General features: G+C 40.6%; 1 protein-coding gene across 4 annotated transcripts in view; it reads right to left on the bottom strand.

Moving 5' to 3' along the window:
- Window positions 1-18,686, bottom strand: part of SNED1 (sushi, nidogen and EGF like domains 1) — a 185,456-nt gene that overhangs the window by 73,034 nt on the left and 93,736 nt on the right. For 3 of the 4 annotated variants that reach the window (XM_088479238.1, XM_088479240.1, XM_088479241.1), the window contains 5 exons: window positions 12,078-12,194; window positions 10,408-10,521; window positions 7,028-7,141; window positions 3,268-3,393; window positions 1,264-1,365 (listed from right to left, as the gene is read on the bottom strand). In XM_088479238.1, coding sequence (XP_088335364.1) covers window positions 1,264-1,365; window positions 3,268-3,393; window positions 7,028-7,141; window positions 10,408-10,521; window positions 12,078-12,194 — 573 coding nt within the window. The remainder of the gene's footprint in view (window positions 1-1,263; window positions 1,366-3,267; window positions 3,394-7,027; window positions 7,142-10,407; window positions 10,522-12,077; window positions 12,195-18,686) is intronic. The other variant, XM_088479239.1, reaches the window with a different exon arrangement.

Below are 18,686 nucleotides of genomic sequence, written 5' to 3'. Positions count from 1 at the left end.
TTCCAGACCATGGGATCTCCTACATGAATAGTGAATACCAACTAAAGTCACCGTCTGCACAGAGTGGACTGATTTCTTCAGAGGTTCCCCGTGGCAGAGAAACCACCATATAGGTAAGGTGTATTTTTATTTAGTACACACTAGTCCAGAGTTTCCCAAACTCCTCCATTTTAGTCCAGGTTTTAAAGATATCCATTCTTGAGCACAGGTGACTTAGTCAATTTGATTTAACCATCTGGAATCAAGCATTGATATCCTTAAAATCTGGACTGTTCTAGACTTTGGGAAACTCTGGTATAGACTTTGACCCGCTCCTGGGCTTCTTGAAGGGGCCCGGCGGGTACTTCAGTCAGTTGCTAAGGAGGACATTGTCTCCTTTCCAGCGTGCAGTGTCCCCAGCACAAAACAGGACATACAGATGGGAGACAGATTGCACAAAACAGGACATACAGATGGGAGACAGACAGCACAATGCAGGACATTAGTTTGGAGGGGGCCCCTTAAAAATTTTGCTTCTCATACCCCTGTATGATGCTGTCAACACAGGCAAAATACAATCAAGAGCTGGAGATAGGACAGTAACCTATTGTAGGCACTGCTGGGTTATCAACTGCCCCTCAGGTTAGTAGTGAGCTGATACTCACCCCATCTAGGCAGTGTGCTCTTCTGGCTGAATCATCATTTTAGTGGTCCCGAATTGCAAAATTTGGAATGTAAATGTAATATGGGAGACCTTTGTTTAAAGCCAGGGACATGAATAAAAAAAATAACAAAAACATCCATGGGATACTGCCTTCCCTGCCATATGAAAAAACAACAACAACAAACGTGGACCTGAGAGCAAATCTCCTGGAGGCACTAAGCTAGTAATAAATAATAATAATAATAATAATAATAATAATAATAATAATAATAATGATCACAAAATAATGGTGGGCCCCAATTGTCAGGAACTATATAAAACACTAAAGACATGAAAGCAACTAGGAAGAGAATGGTATATCTGGCCAATTGCTATATAATAAGACATGCTTAGTGGTGATATTTTCATGTACTGCAATGATCGCACACATAAGATACATGTTCATTGTGGGCATAAACTTGTGACCCTCTTTTAGTTAAATAATTTCAAATGTAACCATACATACTTTAATAGACCACCCATAGACATGCTTTCACTGTGTAACCTACCTGCTTCCTAAGCTCATATGTGCTATGCAAAATATACATATATATCTGATTTACCAAAGTTCCACATCTTACCATATTCACACAGGAGCCCAAAGAACCCTGGTGGGCAATGACATGTACTGTTCCCATCGGCGCAGCGCCCCCCATTCCTGCAGGCACAGCCATCGGACACATCTGGGGCAAACTCATGAGAGAGGGCAGATCACTAGAGTGTCACCACAAACTTACAATGACCGATATGAGAGTACTTGGCAACAGCGGATTCTGCATGTTTTCTAAGGTAACTATTTATCATCACACATTAGTTAAACAAAGAAAGCAGTAAAAAATAAAATAAAACAAAGATAGCAGTATAATAAAACATAGAAAGAAGTATAAATAAAACATAAAAAGCAGTAAAAATAAAATAAAACAAAGAAAGCAATATAAGGAAAATAAACCATAGAAAGCAGTATAAATAAAACACAGAAAGCAATATAAATAAAATAAAACGCAGTAAGCAGTATAAATAAAATAAAACAATCAAAGGCTTATGACATAACATAACTGGAAGTAACAGATATTTACAATCACTAATCCCTTACTATGTCTATTTACACTCTTAACACAAGAGCAATGTCCAGCCATGATCAACTTCCAGAATTGTTTGTATGAAGATGTCAATGCCAGGACATTAAATACCCATTCATTTCATGTACTGTATTCATCCACTTGCTGGCAGTCATATGCAAAGTCCAGGAAGAGGATTATGAGCAGGAAACTGCTCTGCAGTAGACTTCTGATGGATGTTTCAATACAGTGACAGTAATACATGTCTGAGTGAGTGCAGTGACAGCAAAGTATATATTGGATATAGTTTCAGGCAGTTAACAGACATTACCTGTTTATTTAGCCAATACTGTACCTAGGGGCCAATATTATTAGCAGCAAATTAAGTCCCACAACTTTTTTGCACGGCCAAAAAACGTTAAGAGATTATAGTTTTGAAAGGGAAAGAACGAGGCGTTTAGTTCTTATTTTAATACAGGATATAGTGTAGTACCTCTAGTACACTCCTCCTAATAATAATAATCTAGTCAAAGGTGTTTAAATTCATTTTTCATGTCATTTTCTCTGAAAAGCAGAGAGGGGCGTAATGATCTGGGACATGCATGTGGGTGTGTTGTATTGATGGAAAGGGGATTTTTTTTTAAACTTGCAGATAAGACATTAGTTGCAAGTATTTTTTCCTCAATATCTAACTACTTGTATAAGCACACTTACAGAAAACAATATATACATATAAATGTACCCCAATTAACTTATTTTCTGGAATACACATGCTGGCTATTATTTTTCATTCATTAATAAAAGTTGGAAAATTCACCGCTGACACCTTTATAATTGCTCCTATACTATTCTTATGGACACTAACAGCCTCCAATAAAGTCCTTATGGCCTCTTGCTATAGAACACTTATTTTGGGGTTCAGGATGACTTCCCCACTCTTTTATGCACTTCATATAGATTGTACACTGCAGAATCAGCAAGCAATACATGCGGGGTGGCCACGATTTTTACATTTCTAATTGAATGTACATTTCTAATTAATGTACGCGAGGTCATAATGCAAATTTTGCGACTAATTGAATTGGCATTCTAGCAAAAAGCATCCACTGCCAAGATACTATTTAAAACAATTACTATGAAGACTAAATGGATCTGTAACAATCTCATTGCAGGATTAGGTCTATGGTAAAATCATTACAGGAGCAGATCTGGGGTAATCTCATTGCAGGATCAGATCTGTGGTAATCTCATTGCAGGATCAGATCTGTGGTAATCTCATTACAGGGGCAGATCAGTGGAAAGCTCATTACAGGGGCAGATAAGTGGAAAGCTCATTACATTGGCAGATCTGTAATAATCTCATTACAGGGGCAGATCTGTAGTACTTTCATTACAGGGGCAGATCTGTGATAATCTCATTGCAGGGGCAGATCTGTAGTACTTTCATTACAGGGGCAGGTCTGTGGTAAACATATTATATATTCTAGCTACTGTATGGCTAAGGCATTTTTTGTGGGGGATACTCACAGTTCTCGCAGGTAATCCCAGTATAGCCAAGAGGACAATCACATAAGTATGATCCTTCTGCCTCCCGACACACACCATTGTTTTGACATGGAGAAGAAGAACAAGCTCTGAGTAATTCCAAAATCTCTAGAACATACAGGAAAGAAGACGAGATATTCATTATGTGATAATAAAAGGATTATACAATATCCTAATAGCAGACATTAAGGGCCTGATTCAGAGTTGGGAATAGAGTAAGAGAGCAAGTAACTGTGAACCTGGACAAACCATGTTGCAAAGCAAGGGGTGCAAATACATTAAAACAATTTGCATGTGGTGCATATACTTGCTGCTTTTGCATGTAGCCCACAAATGCTGGACATATTTATTTTTACACTTCAATTTAGATGTCAGTAGTGTTTACGGTATAAACCAATGAACTAGCAGAGAACAACAGTTGGATGACGGTTTGGGAGCATATTTTGATTTCCAGTGGATTTAAAATAAGGAAAGAGACGCATAACAAGCAAACACTGAGAGAAGAGAAAAAAACTCACATTTACTATCATACCGTATTGATGCGCACAGGAAAACCAACATTTAAATTTACCTCCACGCTCCTCTCTCTCTATACCCCTATTGGCTGCCTGCTAGTTTAATATTTTTCTTACAAAGCCCCAAAGAACTGAACCAAGACACAGAACAAGAGGGAGAGGAGAGCATAACATTCATTAACAATCCTAACAATTCTGATTTTGTCTTGTGCACAAGTCTGAATGCTGCAGCATCTAGAGATTTCTGGCAAACGGCACACGCGTGGTGGGCTGCACACGCGTGGTGGGCTGCATTCATGTTCATGCAAATTTAAGAGCAATTCACAATAGTACGCATTTCAGCAATTTCTCTGAGGCTGCTGATTGGGCATTACTGGGTGTCAAACTAGTAGGCAACAGGGTGTTTGCACGTAAGAAAATCATTTCCCGGGTGTGCGTCAGGGGCATGTAGCCAGAGTTACAGGCAGAGCACCCAGCTCCAAACTACTCACCTTGCTTTGGAGATAACCAACATGTCATCCAGGTAAGGGACTTAACTCCACAGAATCCAATGGTTTGCAAGGAGGGTGCTATAAGGCAGTCAGCATCAGGTTGAGACGTCAAAGAGCTGTAGAGGGAATGCATGGAGGCTGCACATGTATCACTCCCTGAAAGCTTGTATGCATCTCAGGTAAAGTGGTGAAAATCATCTGGGCGATCTATGATGTATCCCAAACTTAATAAACTTCTTAGGGATGGACATTGGAAGCCAATGGTTAGCAACCAACGATGTTCCCAATTCAATTGAAATACTTTTTCCATCGAATTGCAGGTATCCAATGGTTGCCAGCTACTGGATGCAGCTTTCTGATGGCCATCCGATGGCTGGCTGCTTCTGTGCAGCTGCGGACTCGCCTTCCTCCTGAGAGCAAAACTCAAGAGTCAGAATGTCAGTAAGGAGAACTGCTGGGAAAGCTTCCATGGCCCAACAATGGTGATGTTGGTCAGAATCCTGTATAAAACACTGAGCTCCCAGGCAGCCAATAGGTGTATAGAGGGGGAGCCCAATCATCTGTTACTGCACTCTGTACCCCAGCGTACCCAGAATGCCCCATAGAATAAAGGAGTATTTTTCAGAAACCTAAAACAGAATCTATGTGCTTAAATAAATAAAGCAAAGGTGAAAAAATTGACTTATTTTAACACTGAACATGTTGATTATTCAAATAAAGATGAGGAAAAGTGATGATCAGAACTTCTGCCAGTCAGCTCCTCTGGTCACGTGTGCTTTCCTTCTTCTGGACTGGATATCCACTTCATGGAATGGCATTTAATGTGATATAAGAATGCCAACGTGGAAATAATAAGCTCTACAAGTGTGCTATTAAACTAAGATATGTGAGTGAGCTGATTTTCCATTGTATAAAAATATTAAAGCTCACATTTGGGAGGTTTGTGCTGAGACATAAGTGACTCAGTGATCTTCCAAATTATTATTATACTCATCGGGAAATTCATATAACAATTTAAGATGTTGTATGTCAGTCCGGTCCAAGTCATACACAGACAAGGCTGTCACATTTATACTGAAAACTACATAAGCATTATTGTTTGTGTTTTAGCAAAAGGCCTATCCTATTCAGTGCTGTGCTTTGGTTATAAAGCTAAATTTGGCAGCAATCTATTCAATCAGGTGGAGCCTTTCATGATACACCATCCAAATATCCTGGACTGGTCTCTATTGACTCACCTCTCTGTACTACCCATGTCTGTATGCCACTCCCGTATAGACTGTAAGCTCTCATGAGCAGGGCCCTCTTCCCTCATGTGCTCTTCCTTTCCACATTTATATCATCATTTCCTCTACTCTGCCATCAGCAGCACTAAACCCTCTGGTCCAGCTGGTGCTGTATTTTTGAGTATGATAACTGTACTGAATATGCAGTAATGTTTATATGGATTGCATCTACTTATATCCTGCATTGTTTTGTTTCATACTTTACATCTTGTTATATTAGCAATGTATCTGTACAGTATATGCACTTTGTAAGGCACTGCAGACCCAATTATGCACCCTATAAATAAAGTATACTGATTCACCAGGTAAGTGCCGCTACCTGGTAAATTAGGTTAGGTCAAACCAGTCATGCAGAACTGAACGGGGATCTGGGGAAGACAGCTGTCACCACAAGTAGGAGAGTCTGGTGAGGGAATCTAGTACCTGAAGGACCTTATCTGGAATACCAAGGGTCTCCTGTTGTCCCAGAGAGGAGTGTCCTTTCTACACCTGGGTATTAAAGGCTTTATTATATCTACTTTCTGGAGGCTTTTTGCCTGTGCATATTGAAGGATCAACTATTAAGGAGGATCTCCAGCACAAAGAGATTTACTACGGCCATTTGTTCAAGAAACACTTTTCAGTAACAGTAACCTCTTGATTAGAAAAAAAAGTGTTACGGTCTACACATTGGATGTTTTTGTAATTTATCCTAGTGATATTTGTGAAAGAAATCCCAATCACATTTGAAGAAATTGTATGATATCCTAACTGTGGAAGCGCTGTACTACAACTTTGTTTTGTGAATTGTATGAAGAGAGGACTGTGGCCCTGATTCGGAGCCGGACGCTCTGACAGAGCGCTCGCTCTGAATCAGGGCCGTCCCTTCTCCTTTTTGGAGCGGCCTCCTGGCCGCTCGCATAGCTGTGGGTGACCACCCACAACTATAGCAAGCGGCCACAATGATGGTCACGATGGTCAAGACCATCGGGCTTGAGACGAGACCCTGCGGTAGGGTCTCGCTGCCGCAAGCCCTGGAGTGCTTTTGGCTCTATCAGAGACAAAAGCACTCCCACTGACATCACTAGTGATGTCAGTGGGGCCGGCCCCAGACGGTAGGCGTTCCCATGGGAACGCCTCCGTCTGGGAAGCCACGCCCCCGGCACGCCCACCAAAGGGGGCGTGTTGTCAATCACCATCGACAGCACGCCCCCTTTGGTGCGAGACACATGACGGCTTGGCCGTCGTTATTCGGGTCTCGCGCATGCGCACGACGAAGCCGGCTCCCTCGTGCGCCTGTGCACTTGGGCAACATCGACCCGCTTGCGAGCGCTCAGCGCTCGCGAGCGGGTCTGAATCAGGCCCTGTGACCCCATCAGTGGCATTCAGCAGCACCTATTGTTTGTGCAGATTGTGAATTTCTTAATTTTTGTGCTTTCTTTTCTTTCTATATATAAAAGGGTGCGCTTACCTGTTTCACACTGTTCTCCAGTAAATCCCCGTGGACACGAGCAGCTGTAATTTGCACCCCGATCCTCACAAATACCCCCATTTAAGCATGGAACAGAGGAGCAGGGTCTGACGTCTAGTACAAAGTAAACCCAGAAACAAACAGTTAACAGGTGATATTAACTTTTTACATTAATTTATATTTAACTTTGCTATGCTATTAATAAAACATACAATAAACAGAAGTCACATATGATGCATTCTCTCACACAGCCCCAATTCAACCACTTGCTTATTCAGATTTGTGTGTGTTATCTTATAGCACAGTAAGGGGAGAATGAACCCTTTATGCTGAAGGACAGCGTGGGTGGGCAGGTACATTCCCAAAGAAACACAATGGAATGCTTGGCATAAAAAAAAAGGTAGTATAAAGTAACACATCCATAAATGATACCTACCAATCAACTTCAAGTTGGGTTAAACACTGGGAACTGAAGGAAGTCGCTCATAACACTGCAAGTGTGCTCAAATAAGGGAGAGTTTAGAGCTGTGAGTTTTTAGTGTGCTCAAAAGCAAAGTTGATGACTCTGCCATGATCAAGAGATTGAAGAGCGTGTCCAGATAAGGGATAATTATAACCCCTCTGAACCTCAGGAGAGCCACCGTGACTGCCACGATCTTCGTGAATACAGGCTGTGAAGCTGTAGCCAGTACAAAGAGCAAGGTTCAAAACTAGAAATGGTGGGACAGAACCGCAGACATGACAAGCCACTGGTAACCTTCCAAAATCCTTCTTCTGCAGCTATTAGCCGCTACAGTATAAGGTGCGCACACACAGAAACTATGAATAAATGACAGACATTACGCTGCTGCAGCAGCAGGAGGAATTAACACTGTAGAAGTGCTAATGTCCTGAAGGAGTCTCTTTATCTCCCCAAGGATCCAGTGTCAACCATAGGATGACAGAGAAACTTACATCTAAGTCTATGGGGAAATTATAGATCGCCGGGATGTATTAAAATACACTTGCAGGAACAGAGGCTCTGATAGGAGCCCGTCCTTGTGGTGAGTTAGAAGAGTAGTGATCGCTAATGCAATCCTTCGGGAGCTGGGCACCGTTCTGCTGCCCGCACATGGCGTTAGGTACCAGAGCCAAGCTCCAGAATACTTGATATCCTGGATACATTCGGGGGACACTTAATATTTGCAGATACTCTCCCACAAATACTGATTGATAAATAGGTCCCCACATGAGGCCCTCTAACTGCAGGCAACCCTCACTCCACAGCTGTAGCCACACCAGAGCATCGGGCGGAGGTAGAAAACAATGCATTCTGCCTCTAACAAGAGCAAGGTATAAGGTGACTGATACATTTCATACGATAGCGTGACCAAATGTTATTGATAACGGATAATAAGGAAGGTGGGACTAATGTCTTTCAAATGGAATCAATTCGGCCCTTGGCTGCATTTAAGGAGTGGTTATACTAGCAGTGATTTGCGGTGAGGGAAGCACTTGTGTATAAAAACAATTTTTACATCAAAACTCTGGAGCATGACAGGGAGTATAATAGGGGAGGGAGTATGACAGGGGAGGCTCTGCCTCCCCTGCCTACCCTGACTGCATGTCCCTGGGTTCTAGGAAGTAAGGAGTGGTTCTAAGAAGTAAAGAGTAGAGTGGGGTGTCAGGCATCTGTATATTGGTTTACATTAAGGTCGTATATCTTTGTCAAGTAGCACCTTATATGTGGATAGGTTCACCATCTGTGCAGCAGGGATCATCTATGACCAAATGATCACAAGCAAAGGACTGAGAAATGAAAAACGATGAGCGCAGGCGGGTTGGGACCAAGTACCACCTGAAGAAAAGTTTAAAGAACTTTTCTTTGATCATACTGAAAATGAAGCCTTTATCCTGATCTGCTTTGAGTTTAATTCACTCCTCAGGGTCCATGGCCTCTCCTGCATCTCTCTCCCATGTTAATTTATGTGCATCATTTTATTATTGTATCATAGTAGTAACTGATGTAGTGTAGAGATGAAACCTTTAGAGGTAGGGAGATGGCACCATATTGATTCTATCAGAGAACATTGTGCCACTGAGTTTGAGTTGTGCATTGAGTGATAAAAGTGTCTAAATTATAAGTATAAAATAAATTATGTGGCGCAGAGTTCTGAAAAATCTGGAAAAGATCGTAATGGAACTTGGTCTATTGGAAACAGAATGTTATCTGCCGTCCAAATATGAAAAGACATGTGGTCTAGCCCTGGCACAGTGACAGCATTATTCCACAGAAGAGTGAGAAGGGAGCGAAAGGAGCAGCGTTGATAAAAACAGGAGCAAGAATACTGAATAGTAATATAGGAGAGTGTCAGCTCCTGCAGTAGTCCAAATCCTTTATTGTGGTGGGGAGTGCCATAGGTGATATTAAGTCAGATGCATAGCATTATAATATCTGGAACTCCCAGGCCACTCTTGTGGTGCAGATCATGATTTATAATGGTAAAATCCTGTTGGAGCTCATAAGACTGTGGACCAGCATGGACTGGCAGCCCAGTGAAGCATAGGATACTTGTAACATTATATGGATAGCTATTGGTATCCAGCACAGGATTATATGTATGTACTTGCAACAAGCCAGACGTAGGAAGAGGTGAAGATGCAAAGTAGCCCCAGATGGTGGGGTATGAAGTCGGAAGCCGGAGGACTTAATCCCATCAGCCGGCTTCCCGACTGTCATATCCCGGCAAGCGTCTAAAGACAGGCGTCGATATGCTGACGCCTGTCATTAGACATACACCGGGAGCCTGACGCCCGGCATCCCAATCGAAGGGACGTCGGGCGCCGAGCGCAGATAGCGCAGGCTTAGGTTTAGGGTTCCGGGAGGGACTTAAGGTTAGGCACCCCCCCGGGAGGTTAGGTTTAGGATAGGGAAGGGGGGGCTAGCGTTAGGCTAGCGTTAGTCCCCGGGGGGGACTTAGGGTTAGGCATCCCCCCGGGGTTCATACTCATGGGATCTTGGTCATTTCTCATGGTGAATCGGCATGCACTGGATATCTTGAGCAATTTTTGCCACATATCCGGTCACTAGACCCTTGATGCCCTTTATGGCACAGAAATGACTTCCTCCATTCTCAGGGAAGCAGGGGAAAGAGGCAGCAATGAAAATATAGGATTGTATGAGGAGGGTATACATGAGGTTGTTACCAATGCCCTCTACATGCATGCTACCCATATTGATAATGTAATATTATCTTCTATGTGTTATATAGTGACTTATTCTGTGTTATACCCATTTTGGGATTGTACAGGATCAGCAACACAATGCCGTCCTAATGGCACTTCATCCCCATGCATATCATACATGGGTCGTATTAGTGTAAACTGATAGCACTGCTCACCTGTCTCACAATGTACCCCAGTGAATTCAGCAGTGCATACACAGCTGTAACCTTCACCCATATCCTCGCAGGTACCACCATTAATACAAGGAGATGATAAGCAAGGTCGGAACTCTGAATAATAGGAGAAACAAAGTCAACACCACCACCCTCATTACCATATAGACAAAAAATCCTATGATCTATGTAATGTTAGAATAATGCATTTCTATACATCGCCTGTGAAATGCACATGCTACTTACCCGCTTGTCAGCAAAGCACCAACAAACACTGAAGTTACATATATTAAAGAAAACTAAGAAGAAAAAAAAAAAGATTTTCAAAGTACAGTAGTGATATTTTTATGTTTATTTGCTTATTGGAATATCTGTTTATTCATTAAAGGAATAGGATCATTTAAAATCACTTATTGAGAAACTTTAGAAGAAACCAAAAAAGGAAGTTACTACTTTCTGCTGCTCAGTGATCTAATTATACAGACAAGATCACAGTTACTTTGAGGAGCTCTGCTAATCAATTTAATAAAGAGGAGGGTGTTAGAGCAAGTGAGAGAGGGATCAGTTTTTAATCTGTCCTAGAATATTTTTGGCATGGAACGCCAAATGACAGAACAAAATTCTAATCTGGGGTACTCTAAAGCTGGCCACACATCTAAAGATTATCTGTCCAACCAGCCAACTAGTTGATTGGTTGGAATGAAAATCTGGTAAGGCATACAATCAGCAATTTGCTCCCAAACGCTGGAAAATGGACCAAAACTGTTTGTTAAATGTTTGATCTAAACTATTTGTTCAAACTTGTCTGAACGACCATTTTCATCTGTTTTCTGGCATTTAGGTGCAAATTGCTGATCATCATTTACTCCCATTCCTTACCAGATTTTCATTCCAAGCAATCAACAAGTTGGCTGGTTGGATGTAAGTTGGTCTAGTGTGTGGCCAGCTTAAGCATTCTAGATAACAGATTCCATACCTGTATCACTTACTCAATGTACTTTATGTGGTCTTATTTCTGTGAAAGTCTGCACCACTTCCTTAGGGTATAAGCTGACTTGAGCTTTTTAAGTAGGTTTATGTTTGAAAAATGCAACAAAATGGATAGGACACCAGAAATAACTACTCATAGTCAGTGTTACCATAACAATGTGAGTTGCAGTCCAAAAATCTACTCAAAGTTGTTGGGTTGATTAAGTAAACTGCTAGGTGTAATGTTTTATAATTTAATTGTTTTATTATTCACCACATTTCAATTAAGGCCATAATTTTACATTAATTTATATCAGAGTCTGTGTATTGCTGAACTACATAATATACCTGAAATAATTGGAGTGTTTATATTAGTGGTGTAAAAAGGTTGGTGCAAGCAGTAGCCAGCAGATGTAACGTCACAGTTGGTGGGCATGGGTGAGTGAGCTAAACTATTTCTTACTACCGATCGCTGGTAGTATCAAATTATTTAAATTACTGAGATATTTATCTTCATGCATGGAGTTACAAGTGTAAAGTAACAGTACCACTGAGTACAGTTTGGACAGGCTATATTAAAGCGACATGACTGACAGTCTACTGTATAAAATAGTTCTGGGGTATTCGTTCCTGCTATGCTTTCCCATACATTATACAACAGTCAGAAAAAGAAACAATTAAGCCTTGTTCCATGATGTCCTCACCTGTCTCACAGCGTTCCCCGGTAAACCCCCATGTGCACACACATCGGTAACCACCACGTAGGTCCTTGCACATGCCCCCATTCAGGCAAGGAGATGAGGAGCATGGCTTAACTTCTACTAAAACACAGAGGCAAAGGTTATAATACAACATATAACTGTATTCACTATAATCATTGTTTATTTATAGGGCACCACAGATTCTGTAGAAACAGACAGTAATCATACGGGCATAATTTGAATACAGTTGAACATAGGAAAAAAATAAAAGGGGTAGTGTTGGGGTGCACAAGACGAAAGAGAATAATAATAAGACATAAAAATTAACCTTTATTGAGTACAAATCCCCCCGGGAATGATATAATGGTGAAGTATTAAAAGTATGAAGAAAATGGAGAGAAGAAAAAATAGTATAGTTTAAAATATGTACCAGGGGCCTATATATGGACTCCTTGGGAAATCCTATTATTTGGTTAATGTCTATCCTGTCTACAGGAGAATAAAGAAAGTGTATTCTAATAGATGAATGAATATATAACAGCAGTCTGTTGTCATTTTATACTGTGTGTCGTTCTATTAATAATACACGTTGAATAAATAGTAGAAACACACTATACTGGGCAATTATCACCGCTGAATACACCTACTGTAAGATCACACCTATATCATCTCCAATGTAGATATTAATGAGTCCCAGTAGCCTAAAGGGACAAAACGCATTGACGTCATCCAGGCAGACGAGGTTCCTTCAATGTCTTCACTGTTTGTGCACTGCCACTTTCCAACCAGCCCTCCGACTGACGGATCGTTTTACCCGCTGCAGCACACCGCCCTACTGCATACGGCAGCCCGTTTATCTTCAATCACGGCTTTACATAGCTGGAAACAGGCAGAGCCAGGATGGACAATCAGCGTGGACAGGATACATAAAGGTTTATTCCATTTTTTTCTAAATTGACTTTGCACACTTGAATTACCACCTGTCAGTGCGGACATTCCTCTCACACTGGGAAGCCAGTAGTGAAAGCATTATATGTATCATCGGAGGTTCGCTGCTCTGATATTTATCTGTGGAACTTGATACATGCACAATATTGTTGCAAAACAGTGTCTACTAACCAATCATTCAGTGTTGGGACCTTAGTCAGTCAAAGATACATATGTATCACCAATACACATTACTACTGCTATTCAATTAGCTATTTCCATTAGACAAGAGCCACTGTGATTTATTTTTAATATTTTTTTCTTTTACATTTTCATTATATTATTTTATCGTTGTTTTAGAATTGTTATGTGATATACGTAATAAATGTTGCATTTTATCTAAGCCTCCTGTTTTCTAACAGACAGCAAACCTTATTTCATATTCTGTGGTTATTCTTTGATATACAGAGCCTAGCGCAGTAACTCCACATACACTTGAATTTTCCAAAGAGACTTTGGGGCATATGTATCAAAGCTTGATGTGAGATAAAATTGTGAAATATATATCACCAACTAATCAGCTCCAAACTATGATTTCTTAAACACAGCCTGCAAAATGTAAGTTAGAAGCTGATTGGTTGGTGATATAAATCTCACAATTTTCTTTCACATCAAGCTTTGATACATATGCCCCTAGGTCTCTAGGATTTAAGCTAAACCCATATTACTTGCAGCAGGCACTGTTTTATGAATCAATTAAAACGCCAGGTTCTCTCACTATAATAATAGTTACTCTATTTAGCAGCTGTATAGTGGTTATATATAAGAGTACTGCCTGTGTAGTGTCTGGGTTCCCCTTTTATATTGGAGTATAAGTGATAGAACCATCTATCTATATTCTTGTATTGTGAGGAGAGGAGGTTCACTATAAAAAAAAGATTTTCTGAGGGATATCTCCTTTCTTTATTACTTTATTATTCAAGGTATATTCTCCTCCCCATACACTTGCTATCCGTTACAAGTGCTGCAGTTTGAATTGCAAACACTCGGGATCACATTTGTGTTTATTGTTACATTATCCTGATCCAAAGAACAGAGAAGAGTAGCAGAATGTTTTGAAACAATGAATCGGTGACTTAAAAAGTTGTTGCATACACTGTCTGTTAATAGGTTTTGACAGCTAAGAATCAGATGTCTGTATTGAAAATTCGGATGGTAAATTAAATAGGTGGTTACAGATAGCTGTATATACATTTTAATCACACACTAGCATCTGATCAATTCATAAGTAGAGACTGAGAGACATCTTGTGCTCCCTATAGTGGACATACAATGTATCTTTTTAATTAATAGTGGTACATTCAATAGTATGACATTAATCCTAGTAAATAATCTCACAGGGTCCGCTTGTCAGTTAAATGCAGCTATAGCTCTAGTATGTGGTTTGAGAATAATGATTAGCCGCTATAACAACACTTGAATCCTCCGCAATGCAAAATCGCGGCCACTCCTAGTGTGAGCGGCTACTTCTCTTGTTAGTCTCAGATATTACTTAATGATTATACATTGTGGGGTCTACACAGCAAGAGTGACAGTGTTGCCCAAAATATTATCGGGCAACAGCATCACGAGTTTTTATTAATTATGATAAAATATGGCTGCTATTCAGCCATATTTTCTGCAGGGACAGCGGTTGCAGTAACACACTGTCCCTGCGATGTCACAGAAGGCATTGTTTCGGGATTCCAAAAACAATCCCTTGTTTCTTCTTCTGCGCATTCTCAGTCATGCGCTCGGGAACAGTCTCCGTCCCTGCTTACGGTGACCGCCAACGGGGTAAGTACATCTCCAGCCTGTCCAAGTTGATTGACATGTGTATATAGGCTTTATACTAGCCTGTATACATGCACAGTATATTTATGTGCTTTTATATTTAACATTTATTTATAAATGTTAAATATAATCGCACATAAATATACATGTATACAGGCTAGTATAAAGCCTATATACCCATGTCAATCAATTTCGGCAGGTTTAACATGCTCTAATTGGTCTTACCTGCCGGTGATCACTGTAAAGCAGGGACGTAGACTTAGCAGACTTACAAGATGCTGCAGGGACTTATGGGAAAATTTCCCTCTGTCCCTGCAGTTTGAGATATTTAAGTATTTTCTTCATATAATGCCATTCTGAGAGGGCGTTCTATAATGTAAATATTTATCGAGTGATTTAACACCTTTTGCTTTGTTGAATAGTAAAAAGCATTAAAGCACTGTAGAGATCAATGGCTGAACCCTAGTGTGGTACTCAGCGAGATGGGAATTAGTGGAGAAGATAATTGCGTTATCTTCTCCATTATCCCATTGCTGAATAGGGGGTTTACATAAAAAATACGGAAATCATAGTTTACGTATTTTTTTATGTATGAGAATATACTTTGAATAATAAAGAAGGGAGATATCCCTCAGAAAATCTTTTTATAGTGAACCTCCTCTCCTCACAATACAATAATATATATAAATTATGCTATAACTTGTACTCCAATATAATGGGGGACCCTGACACTACACAGGCAGTACTCTTACATATAACCACTATACAGCTGCTAAAGAGAGTAACTATTATTATAGTTCATGGTGCAATATACAACAAAATGTCTTGACATTTAGGGCCACATTCCATTAGCGGCAAAAAGCAGTTTCCGGCGATAAAGTATTGCGAGTGACGTCATTTCGCCATGCAAAAAGACTTTTCGCCGGTGCAATGGAACCGGCAAAAAAGTTTGCCTATGAATAGGTGTCGAAAAAAAAGTGCAGAATTGGGGTTTTGGGGTGCAAACTTCAGATAACCCCCATGCACCCTTGGGACAGTCCCCCAAAGGTAAACTGCATCAAAAAAAGTAAAAAAAAAAAAAAAAAATACTATAGATCACCCCAAAAAAGTACTTTCATTTTGGGGGCAAAAAAAGTCCAAAGTTGGGGGATAAATTTAAAAACTAGCAAAATAGACTCCAGGGGGGTCCCCAAGTACAGTATTGCCCCAGGTGTTTTTAAGTTTGCAGGTGGTTGCGGAAGGTGTATATTTTACCTTTTTTAAAACTTCACTTTAGCAACTTTAAAATATGCTAGCACCCATTTTCGTGTACCCCAAATTTGCTGGGACAACTTATTTTCTGCAAAAAAAACTGCTAAATGCTGTTCTTCACCACTTCTGCAAAGACGCTAATTAGCAGCTATTGACAGCATATAAGTACCCCAAATACCTTCAGCAGGCCTATTCGGGGGTATCTATAGTGATCCCCAATGTCAGGGCATCTTTGGGGGGTGTCTGGCTGGTTTCCCCAAATCTGACAGGACTTTTCGCCAAGTCCAAACTTTTCACGTCTAATTGAATATGCCCCGTAGTCAGCTTGTATATACACCACACAGTGTATGGATATACACAGTCCTAGTAATAGCAACAATATGTATAGAAGATAAATAATGATAGAATTACTAATTAAGTAGTCGCATCACGGGGGACTCATTGGACAAGTGAATCAGGAAGTAAATATATATATATATATATTTATTAATGTCTACATTGGAAATCATATGTGTGATCTTACAGTAGGTGTATTCAACGATACTTGCCCAGTATAGTGTGTTTCTACTATTTATTCAACATGTTTTATTAATAGAGCGACACACAGTATAAAATTGAGAGGCAGCAGACTGCTGTTTTATATTCATTCCTCTACTGTATTAGAATACACTTTCTTTATTCTCCTGTGGACATGATAGACATTAACCGAAAAATAGGATTTCCCAAGGAGTCCATATATAGGTGTGAACAAACTATACTATTTTTTCTTTCTATTTTCTTCATACTTTTAATACTTTGCCATTTTATCATTCCCGGGGTGGATTTGAATTTTTTAACTAGTGCTCAATAAAGGTTAATTTTTATATCTTATTATTATTATCTTTCGACTTGTGCACCCCAACACTACCCCTTTTCTTTTTCTATGTTTAATTATGGCAATTGGTAGTAGGTAGCACATCCCCTTAATACGTATATTACAATAAGATATATTGGGGATTGTCGGAACGAGCCAGTGCGGTAGTTTTTCTTCTGCTTCTTGCAAATAACATGCTCATGCTTCTTTATGCTTATTGTATTCATAAGTAATATCTTAATATCATATACATGAATACAATTAGGCATGATCACAACAAGAGGTACAGATAAAGGAGTTTTGTTTGAACAACAACATACAGGCAAGAATTTGTTGCGTACATATTTGGTGAGTGTGAGTAAATAAACAGCATATATTGCACACAAACTATGACAAGGTGCATAGCAGGTACACAGTCAGTGAGACAAAACATAGGGAGGACCCTGATAAGAAACAGTAGATACATATACATACGTATTATATATACTCATAAATACAGTCCCCGGTTTAGGGGTCTGTCTGTTCAGTCGGACGGATTTTGATATGGTTTTCACTATTCTATACAGCATTTGTCGAGGAAGGGTTAGGTGTATGAATTATTCATCAGTGACAAAAGGGAGCTGAGCAGTGACAGTGAGGCTTGGAATGAAGCAAGTCACAGTAAAACCTGTTGTGCTATGTGAGTGACTGACTGCTGCTGCAGGGCCAAGAGCTGCGCTCTGATTGGGTCTCTGAGACAGTGAGAGCCAATCAGAGATAGCAATATGCCCTGTAGCTTAGCAGCAGCCTATAGAGCGGTGGTAGTCAGGGACTGAGCAGGGACACATTTGAGGCAGACAGAGAGTGACAGATAACCTCCAATGAACCCAGGAAGATACCCTGATGCAAACACAGTAACCAGGAAGGAGCCAGGGGAGGCATAGCTATCAGGAATTAAAAATATAAAAATAAATCGGAACACCATCAAATATGTTTTCCATTCAATGGTGGCAAACATCAGATCTCCACCATCAAATGGTAAAAACACTACCATAGGAATAAAAAAATAAAAACATCAATGGTTAGTAACCATCGGATTCCAATCTCCATCCCTACGCTAAACCTGCAGGCGGACTCCAGCCACCACTCCTCCATCGTTGAAGTGCACTCTCCCCAGTGTGATATTCCCACTCAGTCACATGCCCTCGGTGAACAGGAGACTCTTCCCATGGAAGTCGGCGCTGTTCTCAAACAGGGACACCACGGCAAGGAAACTCAAGAGGTAGCCCAGGAAATACATGGTATATTGTGCAAAGAGGACATTGCCCATCGCCATGTTCGGCAGCCGAGGAGAGGTGCACACGGAGGCTGCAGAAATATGCACAGGTGCCCCAGTCCCAGGGACATGCTGCTGTTAATGCTTATAGTAGCTGCAATACAAATCTCTCATCCATGATCCTCCTTCCCTTCCCAGCACATCCCAGTGGCAGGGCCCCAGCCAGCTGCTGGACAGCAGCAGTGGGGCTTGTGGTGACACTGGTGAGGTGCAGGGGGCAGGAGTGAGAAGCAGGGGGTTGTGGTGAGACACAGGGGGCTGTGGTCACATGAAGTAGGTTACGAGATGTACGGGGCTGTGGCGAGATGATGTGTCACGCTTAGCAGTAAAAGACATCAATATGTCAATTCTCAAAGGCATTTTTTCTACTAAGAAAGCTGACAAGAATATACCTAGGCTGGGAAACATAACTGCAAAACAAAATATAAAGTAT

Source organism: Taudactylus pleione, unplaced genomic scaffold, assembly GCF_031769625.1.
Source record: "Taudactylus pleione unplaced genomic scaffold, aTauple2 ptg000229l, whole genome shotgun sequence".
In the NCBI taxonomy this organism is placed as follows: domain Eukaryota; kingdom Metazoa; phylum Chordata; class Amphibia; order Anura; family Myobatrachidae; genus Taudactylus; species Taudactylus pleione.
This window is presented reverse-complemented; position numbering and strand designations above follow the sequence as displayed.